General features: G+C 40.5%; 1 protein-coding gene across 5 annotated transcripts in view; it reads left to right on the forward strand.

Moving 5' to 3' along the window:
* Positions 1 to 15784, forward strand: part of CTNND2 (catenin delta 2) — an 828740-nt gene that overhangs the window by 589612 nt on the left and 223344 nt on the right. For all 5 annotated transcript variants that reach the window (XM_036020261.1, XM_028518208.2, XM_036020263.1 and 2 more), the window contains one exon: positions 417 to 549. In XM_036020261.1, coding sequence (XP_035876154.1) covers positions 417 to 549 — 133 coding nt within the window. The remainder of the gene's footprint in view (positions 1 to 416; positions 550 to 15784) is intronic.

The following is a 15784-nucleotide window of genomic DNA, read 5'->3' on the forward strand; positions in this document are numbered from 1 at the left end:
GATATGATAACAATGATAACCATAAAAAGAATGATGCCATTAACCGCTGTTACGACATTTTGGATCGGATCCACTCAGTTATATTTTCTCATGTCCAATTATTTAGGTAAACACTGTACCCAAATCAGACCTTTGAAATAATGTATTAGAAAATAAATAACACTTTATAAATTATCCTTTTAAGCTCAAATTAATATATATACATATAAATAAAATTGGGTACCATTTTAAGTTATTTTTTCATACACACACACTTACATACTTATGAACCATTTACTTGTGGAAATCTTTTTAAATGGATTCATGTGTAAGAAAAGCAGGACAATCATTTGTGGAATATCCCATGTAAAGGTAACTGCGTGTTGGCAGTGTGGCAGGATTTCTCTCTCATGTTCTCCCGCCTTCTTTTTGTTCAGAGAATTTGGATGGAGAGACCCGGAACTGCCTGAAGTGATCCAGATGTTGCAACATCAGTTTCCTTCCGTCCAGTCCAATGCTGCAGCCTATTTACAGCACCTCTGCTTTGGAGACAATAAAATTAAAGCCGAGGTAAGCACTCCTGGATTTTTCCAATGACCAGTGTCAAATTCATCATCACTGAGGTTTTTAGAGCAATGTTGGAAGGGGAAAGAAATAGGAAAAGTAAAACTTGAAAACTTCAGTGCAAGACTGAAACACAGCACTTTCCACCTAATTAATTGGCAGGCCTCTCACACCTCCCTCTGCTTTAGTGCTCGAACGCTTGGGGAGTGGAGGACCAAGGCTAAGTGTGCTAGTCGTGTTAAGAGAGACAAGATTTTCAACTGCTGTACCTTGGATGTGGCTTTCTTTTTCTTTGCAATTCCATCTCTGGAGATGATTCTGCCTCTAAATTCTAAAGAAGTACAAAGCATCAAATGTTGGCTCCTCAATTTACAACAAGATTACTACACCCAATCACCCAATCTGTGTTATCACCTGTCCTGCCTGGAAGACTCACTGATAGGATGGGAATTTTTAGGCCATAAACCAGCTTTGTATTATAACCAAGAATTTTGAGCCATTCACAGAAGCACTAGTGGATATAATGCAGATGTGTGTTCCATTACAGAGACTATTTTCTGTGTCTATCGTGTAAACAATTGTTAATATGCTCTGTGTTTTGGAAAAATACATTAAAGTGCATAAATTATAGCATGCGGTATTTCTGGAAAAATCACAGTGCTCAGCACAGCTAACTCTGACTTTTTAGACAAGGGGTAAGAATTTGCACATAAGAAGCTGAGTAATCATTAAAAAAGATTTTATGTTATATTTTATAAGTTATGGACTTTATAAGTTATGGATGTGGTTGCTTACATCCATAGCATGTAAACAGTCCTGAGGATGAGTCTAAATTAGTTTGAGAGTGGAAAGAGATTTGAAGGTATAATTGCCATTCACTATAGATTTTGCTTGCTTGCATCGGGATGTATATAGACTAGTAGCTTTTCATAGTTTTTCTGTCTCTTCCACTGAGACTCAAAGGATTCGATCCACGCTCATTCTAATCGAGAAAATCATACTTCCTTGTGGAGTAAATATAGATCAGTGTTTGTTAATCAGGTGTGATTTGACCCAAGGGACTTTTGACAACATCTAGAGACATTTTTTGATTGTCACAATTGGAGAAGGTTGGGTGGTGCCCTGAGCATCCAGTGGGTAAGGGACAGGGTTGCTGTAAGACACCCTATAATGCACAGGACAGCCCCCACCACAAGGAATTATCCAGCCCCAATTGCCAGCAGCACCTAAATTGAGATTAAGAAAAATATTCTCCATTTAAGGTAAATTTAAAATGTCAAAACATGCCACCTATTAAAATGACCTAAAAATAAATTAAACCTATGTGGCTCCTCTTCCAAATGGAAATTATCTTAATCATTCTCTGTTTTTAATAGAAAATGAAATGCTCGTTCAAAATGAAGGACAGATTTCTGCTTAAGGGACCAGATACCATCACTTTTTGAAGATTACAATTTTGAGGGTTTCTATAAAGGTCACAAAAGCATTTTATTTCATTGTTGGTTAAAGTTGGTTCAGGGGTGTTGTATCACCCCACAACAGTGCTATGCCCTCCATCTTCAAATTCGTTCTAATGTCAAGTCTGATTAGAGCGCACGCATCCCAAGAGAGTACGAAAGGGTGGGTTACACACATAATGAGGCTTAACGGGGTGAGCAGGGTGGCTCCCAAGCAGGGCCAAACATGGCTTGAGAGAGCAGGAAAGGAGGCTAGCTTGGGATTTCATGGTAGTTATGGGGTGGGGGTGGGCAGACTGAGGTTCCCACATGTGGTTAGGGACTTAAGGGGTTCAAAGTCCTTGCTGATGCCACAGGAAGAAACACCTGAGCTTTCTTATCAATGTGCTCAGATATGGGCAGAGGGGAAGAGGGAGAGTGAGGCTTAAAGGCTGTCAGAAGCCAAACATCAAAAAATAGAGTCAGGCTCTTTATTACAAGAAGTCATGCCAGCAGGCAATACAGACATCGTGGCCTGGGGAAGTTCAAAGTCACTGGTCTGACTCTGCTGCATGATCCATGGACTGGCCTTGAAGCCTCTCCGTAGCAGTGAAGCCTGACAGCTGGCTGCAGACTTGTGTGTGGCCACATCAGAAGCAACCCCCCTACTCCGGCCAGTGCCCTGTGGCGGACAGAGGTGGTGCAGTGAAGCGGAGACCAGCATGCACTTCAGTGTCAGACAGATACATCTTCCAGTGACACTTCCCTGCTCTCCAGCTATGTCTCCTTGAACAAGCTGCCTCAAATCCAAGTTCACTGGACCAGTAGGAAAACTTCAGGACATAGCTTTGGTCTGCTGATTTATGGAATGAATTCTCAGCATTATTTCTATAAGATCAGGCATCATTTTGAACAAAGCTGAATGTCTAGGCTTCCTTTTATGAAAACTGCACAAAACACTGTAATAAAGAATGAGAAAGGCATTATTTATGAGGCCTCTTTTTTATCTTTAAAAGAGAGATCCTGATACCTCCACTGTAGAGTCTTTGTAGGGACTATAACTTAATGTATGCAAACTGCTTAGTGGTGACACACTCATTCATTCACATTCTTTTTTTGGTCAGGAACACAGTTAAGACACTCACGTTACAATTGCATCTGGTGGATGCAAGTATACGTCTGTGAGGACATGGTCTGGATGCCCTCCAGGTTGCCTGTGTCACCTCTCACTGCAGAGAAATTCTTCCAATGGCTGCACTTAAAGCAGTGGTTCAAATTTTGGGTGCCGTTCCTCAGCTCCACCTCTTACAGGCTGCTAACACTGCCAGGACCTCATCATAATGTTCTCCCAGTACCCGGGAGTCTGGGATGAGGAGAAATGAAAGGGTGATACAGGGCACAGGCTCAAACAGTGTTGACAAAATGAGATTGAAGTCAGTAAAACCCAACAGAACAGGGAAAATGCAGAAAGGCTTAAATAAAATACAAAATAAGCTACCTGGAGTTTCCCTTTTTCCTTCAATTGCATAGGGAGCACACATCTGTTCACACGGGTACCCATGCATGCACACGCACACATACAGATGTGTGACCTCTGATAGGGATTTTGCATAAACCTATTCTGTTCTCTCATCCTAACTCAGACCCAAATCATTAGTAATAGTCCTCTCTTTGTGATAGATGACTGCCTGTCATGTTTTCATATACATGTATTGATCTTTGTAATTACCTGTTGTCCAAATACTAATCTTGTAGGCACTAACCTTCCCAAATTTACTCAGTCCTTTAGTCTTCCTATTGCATTTTATTCAATTGATTTAGCTCTTCAGTCTCCATTTCATTATTAGTATTGACTTTACTCACACAATGGATAGGCCATTGAGCAAAAGACAGAATGAAATCTCCTGTATGTGGAGGGTCATAAATCATGTCTTTCTCATTCTTTATCACAGCACTTTGTGTGGTTTTCACATAATGAAGCCTAGAAATTCAGTTTTGTTCAAAATTATGCCCTATCTTATAGGAATAAAGCTGAGAATTTACTTCCACAAATCAGCAGACCAAACAAAGCTCTGTCCTTAAGTTTTCCTACTAGTCTGGTGAACTTGGACTTGAGGCATTCATCAGGGAGGTGGGACTGAGGGGAGAGGGCCTTGGTGTGTCCGGGTCAGACACACCAAGTTTGTGCAGCTCATTTTCATGAGCCAGTGAATATCTGATATGCAAATGAGTCTTCCTACTCTCAGAGGCAGAGCCATGATTGGCAGGGATAGATGTCAGTGATATTTGAACTATGCCTGCCATTTACACTGTCTCCTAAACTGTTAGGACTGTTATAATAAATTGAGAAATTAAGCTTTAGATAATCTAGAGAGTTAGTAGACATGAAACTTGCTCATGTGTATGTACTACAAGCATTTTTAGGAAGCGCCTAAATGTTGATAACTTCTTAGTATTTTCATAAGTCCTTTCTTCATTCTATCTGGGAACTTTCCCTCAGTAAAGATATTAAGAACATCCCAATGGTTAGGGGACAGTACTAAGTGCCTGCCTTGGGTTGCAGTGATTTGAATTTAGGCTCCTCCCTCCTGCATCTCCTCCTCCCCCGTTTCTTCTCCTGCCCACATCAGAGCACGCCTGCTGCCTGGTACCCATAGCCACACCTGGACAGTCAGATACAAACAGGACATATATGTGCATGTGTACACTATATGGTCACATTCAAGGTGGTATGTCTCCTACAGATTAAAAAAAGTGTTCGCCCATTTTCAAATGACAAGAATGGATTATTTTTAAAATATAAACATTTTAGTTCTGAGAGCATCCAGCCAAGATGAAGGCATAGGCAGAAATTCTTTGCTTCCTTGCACAACCAAAAGAAGGATAACGACCGATTTAAAAAACAAAGAACAGCCAGAACTGCCATAAAAGCATTTGCATGGAAGCCCAACAACCAAGGAGTTAAACATTCATCCAGACTGGCAGGAGGGGCAGAATTGGGAAGCTGCGGCAGAGATGGGAAGCTGGGACAGAGAAGACCCATGGCAAGGCAAGGTGGTGGACTGTGCAGGTAATCCCACAATCGTGCCCAAATAAGCTGGGAGGAACAACTGAGGGGTGAGGCAGACCATGCAACCCAGGGTTCCAGAGTGGGAAACTAAAGACTCAAAATCCCTGGCCATAAAAATTATGTGGGGGTTCTGATGGCCAGAGAAACTCCCAACCTCATGGGATAGTTTGTCGGAGAGGCCCACAGGGTCCTGAAACATACACAAACCCACTCACCTGAGAATCAGCATCTGATAGGGAACAATCTGCTTGTAGGAAGCCAGAGAAGTGACAGAAAGTGGGACAAGAGAGGAGCAAGCGGCATCATTTCCTCTCTGACCCCTCCCCCACAGACAGTGACACAGTGCCGTGAAGTGGGTTGCCCCATCCTGGCAAATGTCCCTTACAATGTAACAGGTGCACTGAGACAAAGAAATATGGCCCAAATGAAAGAACAGATCAAAACTCCAGAGAAAGAACTAAGTGATGAGGAGATAGACAACCTATCTGATACAAAGTTCAAAACACTGGTAATCAGAATACTCGCAGAATTGATTGAGCTTGGTTGCAAAATGAAAGAAGAGATGAAGGCCTGAAATAAAAGAAAATATATAGGGAACCAACAGTGAAGGGAAGGAAACTGGGACTCAAGTCAATGATTTGGAACAAGAGGAAGAAATAAGCATCCAATCAAAACAGAAGAAACACGAATGTGAAAAAGTGAGAGGCTTTGAAACATCTGGGACAACTTTAAGCATTCCAACATCTGAATCATGGGGGTGCTAGAAGAAGAAGAGGAAGACTAAGATACTGAAACTTATTTGAACAACTAATAAAGGAAAACTTCCCCAATCTGGCAAAGGAAATAGACTTCCAGGAAGTCCAGGAAGCTCACAGAGTCCCAAAGAAGTTGGACCCAAGGAGGAACACATCAAGACACATCATCATTAAGGTACCCAGGATTAAAGATAAGGAGAGAATCTTCAAAGCAGAAAGAGGAAAGGAGAGATTTACCTATAAAGGAATGCCCATAAGGCTATCAGTTGATTTCTCAAAAGAAACCTTATAGGCAAGAAGGAAAGAAGTATTCAAAGTCATGAAAGGCAGGGACCTACATCCAAGATTACTCTATCCAGCAAAGCTATCATTTAGAATGGAAGGGCAGATAAAGTGCTTGCCAGATAAGCTAAAGTTAAAGGAGTTCATCATCACCAGATCTTTATTATGTAAAATGTTAAAGGTACTTAACTAAGAAATAGATAAAAAATGATGAACAGTAAAATGACAACAAACTCACAACTATCAACAACTGAACCTAAAAAACAAAAACTAAGCAAACAGCCAGAACAGGAACAGAATCAGAGAAATGGGCATCATGTGGAAGGTTATCAGTGGAGAGGGGGAGGGGGAATGGGGGAAAAAGGTACAGGGAATAAGAAGCATAATAGATAGGCACAGAATAGACTGGGAGATGTTAAGAATAGCATAGGAAATGGAGAAGCCAAAGAACCTATATGTACAATCCATAGACATGAACTAAGGTGGGGGGAATACCGGAGAGCGGGGAGAGGCCATGCAGGGAAGATGAGGAGAAAGGGGAGAGAAAAAGTGGGCCAACTGTAATAACATAATCAATAAAACATGCTTAAAAATAAAATTTTAAATATTTAAATTTACTTTATTATAAATTAGTAAATTTAATTAAAATTCGCTATTATTATAGTACAAATTTGAAATTTAAAAATTTAAATAATGTTAAAATGTATTTTTTAAACATTGGACCAATAAATATAAGTCATAGACTGATGTATATTTATTGCTATTGAGGGAAATGACTGGTGACTACCACTGGCAATGATTTAATTTACTTCTTGGCCTGATTTTCTCTTTTTATATGAAAAATTATCTTCATCTATCAAATATGCAACCAAAGTGTTCTAAGTATTTGAAAGGCTTATATAGAAAACTTATGAAATTCTAAAATAGGAGCAATTTATATAGGAAATTAACACTGAGTTCATTTCGCTAACTGCCAACAAACCTTTTCTCAACTGCCTTACCATCCTAATTCCAATAAAGCACCTTTTTTTTAAAGAAATGGAGTTTTTAGTTGTAGTGGATAATAGAGCTTATCAACAGCCTATTTGGTGTTAGTGAGGGAGTCAAATAATAATAATGTATAGATCCTACCTTCAAGGAATCCACAACCTCCTAGAGAGACAGCATGTAAGCAGGGCAATATTACACCAGGTGTTAAGCACCATGGAAGGGCAGACCCCCGGCCTGGGACAGTGCTGACAGAAGCGTAAAAGTGAGTCTTGTGGACTCAGAGAAAGCTTCCTGCTTCCTGCAGTGGTTATGATACAGAATTTTAAGTTAGAAGTTTCTGAAAGAGTATAGCCTAAGTCATACTCACTTAGAATTAATGGAAGAGGGCTCATATTTAAGGGCTTCTGTACTTTGGAGTGTGTGTGTGAGAGAGAGAGAGAGAGTCCATGTGTGTTTCTATATACTTTCAATATATTTGTACCATTTACACTAATTTTTTTCTAAATTGGCATTATCTTTGGTGATATTAACTGAAGTGTAGAAATTAACTCTGTGTATAAATATATGCACACCTTTCCCCTCCCCCACACATTTTATTTTATTGACTGATTTAGAACATTTCATATCTTTAAAAAATAATCCAGACTTGTTCCTTTCTACTACACTTAAATTGCTTCATAATTTTTATTTTATTCTTGATCCTTCCTGCCTCATATAGTTCAAGAGAAGGTGCTATCTATCTTTTCAGCTGATTCTCTTTGAACCATTTCTTCTCTTCCCTTCATCATAAATTGTTCAACATTTTTTGCAGAATAGTCTCTGTTAGTTACCAGACATCAGTAGACAGTGTACTACCAGCTCACAGCACAGGCTCTGGAGCCAGGCTGCCTGCCTTTGAACCATGGCTGCTCGACTACTTTTTAACTGTGTGATCTTGGACAAGTTTCTTTACCTCTCTGAGCCTCAGTGTTCCAGACTGTAAAATGTCAGGAGACTCCACATGACTTCAGAGAGGACACACAGAGACTGCCAGCCAGAGTAAGAGGTTAAGAAGGAGGTTATTGTCAGTGTGTCACAAATATAAATTAGGGAAACCTCTTCCTAACAGTTAAGTGTAAAGCCAATGTCATAGTGTCATGGGCAGAATGTCTGTGAGTACACTGCTTTACCTGTACTGTTCATCATCCACAGTTTGAAATCTGTTACAGCTATAGGGAACAATGAAAGCACGTGGCTCTATGCTGAGCCACTATTGAAACAAGTAGATGCAACCACTGCCTTTAGCATGTTGGAATCAAAGAACCATTCACACGTGTAACATAAAAGGACACGTAAACATGTCCAAATGCTTAATACACTGATATTTTGGGAAAGTGGAATTAATGAATATATTCATTCAGTAGATATCCATTGAGCAGCCATGAAGTTCTAGGCTTTTTTCTTGGTGTTGATTATACATCAGTGAACAAACAATACTCAGATGAGTTGGGAGGGGTGGGGCGGGTGGAGCTAAACAAATTAAGACCTAAATCTACTATACGTCAGATGGTGTTAGTGGCCTTGAAGATACAGCACAGAATGGTAATGGGGGTGGGGGTGTGGGTGGGGATCCACTGCTATTTTACAAAACGTTGGTCAGGAGAGTCATCTCTGAGAAATGGTGTTTGCACAGAGCAGGGAAGCAGTGAGAGAAAACCACAGAGTGAGTTCTCTGAGCAGGAGGGTTCCCATGCATAAAGCACAAATAAATGGGAAGTAGGGGTGAGCCAGTCTGTGCTCCCGGAGTCCGGAGTCCATTAGTCCCTTGGGACTGCTGTAACAAAGTACCACACAGGGTGGCTGGAAACAGCAGATTTCCTCCTCCACACGTCTGGCAGCCAGAAGTCCAAGATCAAGGTATTATCAGGGCCAGGCTCCCACTGAGACTCTGGTAGAATGCTTCCTTGCTGCTCCCTAGCTTCTGGTGTGGCCCTCAGTCCTTGGCTTGTAGACACATCACTACAGTCTCTGACATCACATGACCTGCTCTTCTCTATGTGTGCCTGTGTGCCCTTCCTCTTCTTCAAAGGGCACCAGTCATTTTAGATTAGGGTCCACCCTAGAGACCTGACCTTAATTTGATTATAACTGTGAAGAACCTGTTTCCAAAGAAGTTCATATTAGTAGGTACCTGGGGTTGGGATTTCAACAAACCTTCTGGGAGGGCACAGTTCAGTTGATCACAAGGAGTAGCCAGGAGTGTGGCTACAGTCGGGTGAGCGAGGGGGGAGGTATAGAAGGTGGCCAGGGAGGTGAGTGTCCAGGGCCGGGCTGTGGAGGCTTGCTTTGCAGGGAAAAGGCTTTATCTTCTGTGAAGAGAACTCTGGGGCCTGCTTTTTGGCCAGGTGGTTTGGAAAGTGGCACATTTCAAGAAAGATTGCTTAGAGAGAGATTGAAATCATTAAATGGTCAAAGGAGAGGGTAACTGGTGATAGGAAGGAAGATGAGAAGCTGTGTAGGAGAAGGTGAATGAATAAATGAAGTGGGAAGGAAGCTGACCTCGGGTAGCCTCTCGTGGTGATCACAGAGTGACTGAGAATGCGTGAAGTGGCTTGGATCTGAGGGAATTTTGTCAAAGTACTGATAGAAGTAACACAGTCTCCTTGTCATGTTCTGTCCATATATACCATATTTTTCCAGGTATAATGTGCACGTTTTTGCCCAAATTTTTGAGGGAAATATAAGGGTGCACATTGTATCTGGGAATAATGATTGCATGTCATAGATATAATAATCCCCTGTTTAATACACACAAAAAATGTGGGTGCACATTATACCTGGCAGAATACGGTAGATTATAACACATACTTTCCTGTTTTACGGGTTCACTGCAGTTATTTGCCTTTTTATATTTCTGGAATCCCTTTCACTAATACACTCTCAGTAAAGGATCTTGCACTCACACCTCTCAATCCTCTGACCATTCTAGATTCGAGTTTCAGACCTCCTCAACCCGATGAGGCTTGCAGATGCGTCAGTGACCATGCTGTGTGTGTGTGTGTGCGCCATCTTGGAAACCTTTAGCATGGCTGGAACCAGATACCATGAAAGACTAGAGCCTTTTTGACTTGAACTAATGCCTCAATTGACTTATTTAAGTGTATGCAAATTTCTGGCTCAGCCACACTTCTGTCATTCAAAGCCAGATTCTTATTGGAAAAGATGTGTCTCTATTCCAAAACTATTCTATAGATGTTTTGACACATCTCTTCCCTATTACATGCACTTCATCTTTGCAAATCATTTTTAAATGTTTCACATGAAGCTGTGGGTGATCATTATAGGATGACTGTTCTTGCTTGGTAGCTCCTGTGCACTTTTTAACTGAACCTGTAATATAAAGGAAAGAAAAAAATCGATTTTGTTCAGAGCTCTTCAAAATTCAAATTGCTCTTCTGCTTTTACAATCCTTCTTAATTAATGTACCTCTTGAATAAAAACGAAAACACTGAGTAGGCATTAACTTTTATTTGTATTAATTTTATCCATGGAACAATTTCTGCATTTTCTTTGGATCTTATACACGCTGTCTTCAATTTCCAAAGATTTTTTTTAGAGGAAGAATCTCACAGACTGTCTTTAACTTCCAAAGATTTTCTTGAAAGAAAGAATCTTACTATTGAGAAATGTATTTTCCCTGAAAACAGTGGTACATAAAGAGACCAGGTTCCCCCGGACAGCTCACAAAAGCCTCATTAAACCAAAACATCCCTGAAGTATGGCAGTAATAAAACTATAGCAGTGGGTGAATAATATTATACTAGCCAGTCTCTTTGTATCCACGGGGGACAGCAGAGTGTTCCAGTCAGAATGCTGGGAACTCGTCTCCAGCGTGCTACTGCATGGAAGGCAATGTTCCCCACACCATCCCTGTGGGCTATGGGGCAGAAGGGAAGACCATACTTGCTGCAAATCCCAGTAACGGAATCTGCTGTCTGGGCAGGGGTGGGAAAGCTTTAAGACTCCAGTGTGTGGACTGAATGAAAGGAAACTGGAAATGAAGGTTGGAAACAGATTGCAGGAGGCCAGAAAAGAAAAAGATATGAGGAATGGAAGCTCCTATTTGCATACTCTTAAATCCCAAAGCAAGTCCTCTGCCCTTACCAACTCCTTGACACTCCCTTCATTTAATTCTACTTTAACTACTATCCTTTCTCTTGTCACCACCTATAGCTTTTAAGCCAGTTTCTTTCTTTTCTAGTCCACTAGGGAAAAAGAGGATTATCTTCCCAGCTGTCCCCAATTCTTTTATATATAACATAAATACACTGGATTTTGATGTTTTATATAGATTTTTACAGCCTGCACAGGTCACAGAGAAGCATACCAGGAATGAAATGTTTCTCTCACAAATGTCACCCTTCTGTTTTTTCTCTTCTATCTTAAAGACACGAATAATGTCGCATCTGACACTCTCCATCACTGTATTTCACCAAAGTCTGCCACCCTTGCCAAGCACTGTCGCCCCTCCTAATGGATGCCACTGTCTTACATCAACCATCACTCTTACCACTCATGTAATAGATCTTTCAGAGCCTAAAAATGTGACAAACGGTGAGATTGTCCGTGAACCACTCCTTAGTGTTTCTGTTTCTCATATGAACTGAAAAAGGTCAAGAAAATAAAGCAGATACCACCTATTTTACTTACAGCCTCCACATGTTATATGGTCCATTTAAGACTTCAAGGGAGACCAATTGATTCAAAAGTTAAAAACCATTTTCTACCCAGAATTATCCCTCTTCCTAACCACTAAAGCTGGCTACTGAATTTAAGTGCCAGTCTTTCCCTCCTCTCAGTTCTTCCTACAAACAATTTTTTTGGAATCTAGAAAACAATTTTTGGGGCATGCCAAATCTTGTTTGACATTCCCAAATATGCCTGAACAATAGCAGTTGCATCACTAAAGCTCAGCCCCCTTGCCATCTACTTTAATTTACAGAAACTGGCTCTACAGAGGAGAAAGTCATGTCTTATCTCTAGTATGTCTTGGTTGTCCTTAGCTCCCAGCCTCTGAGTCTCATGGAAATGCACTACACTGTTAATATCAAAATTACCTGTCCATGCACGTGTCCAAAGTGGGACTGGTACACGGACTCCAAACTCTATTTGTCAAAATGCTTTGGGGACACACATATGGAAACTGAAAGAAATAGAGATGATTCTTTAATGCCTTCTTGGTTACCATATGATTCTTGGTATGAGACCATAAAACTTCACATCTGTAAAGGAAATTACTGATTTCAGTGGGAAAAGGTTCATTTATCCCCTTGGTTCTGGGAAATTTATAATATTATATTGTATAGAAACTATAATCCAAAGAGAAATGGTTGCTTTCATTGACTCTTACCAAGCAAGCAGAGATATCTGAACTCTTACCAAGGACACAAAACTTGGCATATAAAAAATATGGAAACTGAACTTGGCTTGCCAGTATCTGTGTTGTAGACAGATGGAGTGGAGATGGGGTGGTGAACTTTTGGTAGAATGTTCTCTTCAAAGAGTAATTTGCCTTCTTTAGTTTCATCTGTCATTATTAGGTACATCAAGAAGGCCACAGACACAACTCAAGAGATTTAAGGGCAAAAGAACTAGACAATTTTCCCAATTAATGTAAGCAAAGATTCTAGTAAAAGAAATTATTATCATTGATACTGAGATAGAACAATCCAATCACTGGTAGTTTACAATGAATAATAGTGATATCAGGCTTCATGTAGAACAAGAATCAGTCACAGGTAGTTAACTTTGCAGGCTAATGCTTTTGCCTCTAATCCGTGGCTATGCCCCTCTGGCCTGAGTAAAAACCTTGGTGAGCGAGGCTTACCCCAAAGAGTACAATTATTCATACCACTTGGAACCCCATTCTTGCCTCTGAAGAATGGCAATATCAAGAGCAGAAGCCAACATGGACTGGCCTGTGACTATGCCCCAAATCAAATAGGACCAAATATGTTTTGACTCTGAGATAATCCACCCATATTACTTAGTTATATAATTAGTTGAAGATGTCCAAGAGGAAGTTAGGGCACAGTTGCCTGACCTTTCATAAAAGGGGCTTGCAGACTTTTTGGTTAAGCTGGTGCAAACATCCATGAGAAAATGAGGAATCACAGGCCATGGGAAGGCTGGGTGAAAATGGAACAGAGTAGTCTAGGACATACTAGACTAGAGAGGTGTATGTATGGTCATTAAAGAAAGAAATGGAAAACAGTCAAAGGACGTTAAATATAGATTACATTAGTTTCCTCTTGCTGCTGTAAGAAATTACTGCCAACTTATTGGTTTAATACAACACAACTTTATCATCTTGAACTTCTGGAGGTCAGAAACCTGAAGTCAGTTTCACAGAGCTAAAGTCCAGGCTGTGCTCTAGAGGAGAATTTGTTTCCTGGCCTTTTCTAGCTTCCAGAGCATTCCCACATTCCGTGGCTCATGGATCCTGTCTCCATTTTCCAAGTTCATTGTTCCAACCCCTACTTCATCATATCTCCCTACTTTGACTCTGATCCTACAGCTCCCTTATTATAAGGGCTCTTGGGATTACATTGGGCCCAAGAATATAATCCAAAATAATCTTGCAACTCAAATTCCTTAATCTAATCAGAGCAGCTAAATCCTTTTTGTGTGTGTAAGGTGGTAGTATATTTACAGGTTCCAGGGTTTGGGATCTGGACATCCCTGAAAAAGGGAAACTATTTAGCCTACCATGTGAGTCCTTGTCCATTGAAAAGAAGCACTTAAATACCTTAGAAGTTTAAGAAATCAGAACTGATATTTTTCCCTCCGTTATAAGGTTCTAGAACATTTCAAGTATTTATGCTTAACGTCACTGATTTCAAAAAGACCTTGATTGATGATCAGAAAGAGATGAGGCCTGGTGATCTTGGAGAAAGATTTTGATTCAACTCATATAATAGGGGAAGGAGCAGATAGAGGTGGGAGGGGTCATAATGTGTGTGACACACATCAGGAAGAGCAGCCTGGTAACCCCACTGCATGTGGGCAGGGTGGTCACTCTTAAACCCTCCCAACCAGAGAGCTGAGACCACACTGAAGCTTCTTTGATTGGCAAGAGTCTGGGAAGTTGTGTTTCTGGGCTTAATCAATGTAATTTTACCTGGTCATTGTACTAAAGAATTAGAGGGTGTTTGGAGAGAGAATGGAAGGTAGCTGTTCAAAAACACAAGGTAATTTTTCATACCCATTGGCCTAGATGTAACAAATGTACAGACCACAGTGAACGCGTGTTCCCATAACACATGAGGAGAACACATGGTGAAAATGGTCTCATAAACCCCTTGTGATTGTGTAAACCAAGAGCCTCTTAGCTAGCCAAAATCTGAAACTCCAAGAACTACAACACACTTTTCCTGAGGAAGTACTGGCAATATCTGAAATGACAATAGCCCCCTGGCTTACAATACCCTCTTATTCAAAAGTAGTCAGCTCTTCTAGGGTACTTTATAGATTATCAGGGTCTGATAGAGTGGTTCGCCCTGTGGTTTTGACAGTATCCAATAGAGTTCAAGCTAATAAAGAAGCTCGATAGGCACCAGGGATTTCTGTGCTGTCATTGATCAGGAAAATTCCTCTTATTTCAATCCCAGTTTCTGAGAAAAATCAATCCATGCTTGTTTTTACCTGAGAGACCATACAATCTATCTTAATAGTTCTTACACAAGGATATATTAATTCCCTTGCCTGTGGCCAAAATCCCTGTGAAGGGACTAAAATTTACTGATGATAAAAGATACTCTGATATCCAACTTGGATGATCAATGATTATCAGGCTTTTAAAAGATCAAGCAGACAGAATTGGAACTAGCCTGACCTGTGACAAGGTGAGGTTGACTTGTAACTTCTGCAGAGAAATGGTGACCCAAAGGAAAATTTGAAGAATCAGGAATATTTCTCAACAGATGAAAAATATTTCCCTGATGCCACCATGAGATGAATAGGAAGCATAATACCTGGGTCTCCTTGGGGCCTATGGAAATCATGTATCATATTTGGGGCTATTAAGTTCCATTAGAAAAAAAGGAAAAGAAAAGGGAAAATGATAGAAAAAAGAAGGAAAGTCACTTTTGAAGGTTGTCCCAAACAACAAAAAGCTCTTAAGGTCTTCTCTGGACGGGAGTAAAAATACGGATTAAGATACTTCTGGGTGCATAAGATCCACAAGCTGTTTTACCCTGTGACAAATACCCAAAGAGCCTGCAGTTCATAGAAAAAGTCAGTAGGGGCAACAGAGAGTCAACTTTAGCGCTGACTGCCATTTGCAACTGGACACTGGTAAGGATTGCTTGCATCCCTAAAGGAAATTTGAGGCTGAAAATTCCTGTGTTAGACCCTGGAGAATGTCAGAAAACACTGACATAGAAAGGAACTACCTAAAAATTCTGACTAAGTGTGGGGATTTGCTCAAGAACTTTCTGAGTTTGGCTATACCAGATGTGTCCACTAGATGCATAAATAGCATTATTTCTCCTGCTTTATTTCCTCTGATGCTTCATCCTGCTCTACAGAGAAGTCATAGGCCCAACCTGTGGTTCCTTATAAAAACAAGGCCAGCAACAACCGGACTTGCAGACAAGAGCATTAAAACAATGGAGAAGGAACACTTTTGGAAGACTGCCTTCCTCCAACCTAGTTTATAGGAAAGATAA

This window comes from Phyllostomus discolor, chromosome 3, assembly GCF_004126475.2.
Source record: "Phyllostomus discolor isolate MPI-MPIP mPhyDis1 chromosome 3, mPhyDis1.pri.v3, whole genome shotgun sequence".
NCBI lineage: Eukaryota > Metazoa > Chordata > Mammalia > Chiroptera > Phyllostomidae > Phyllostomus > Phyllostomus discolor.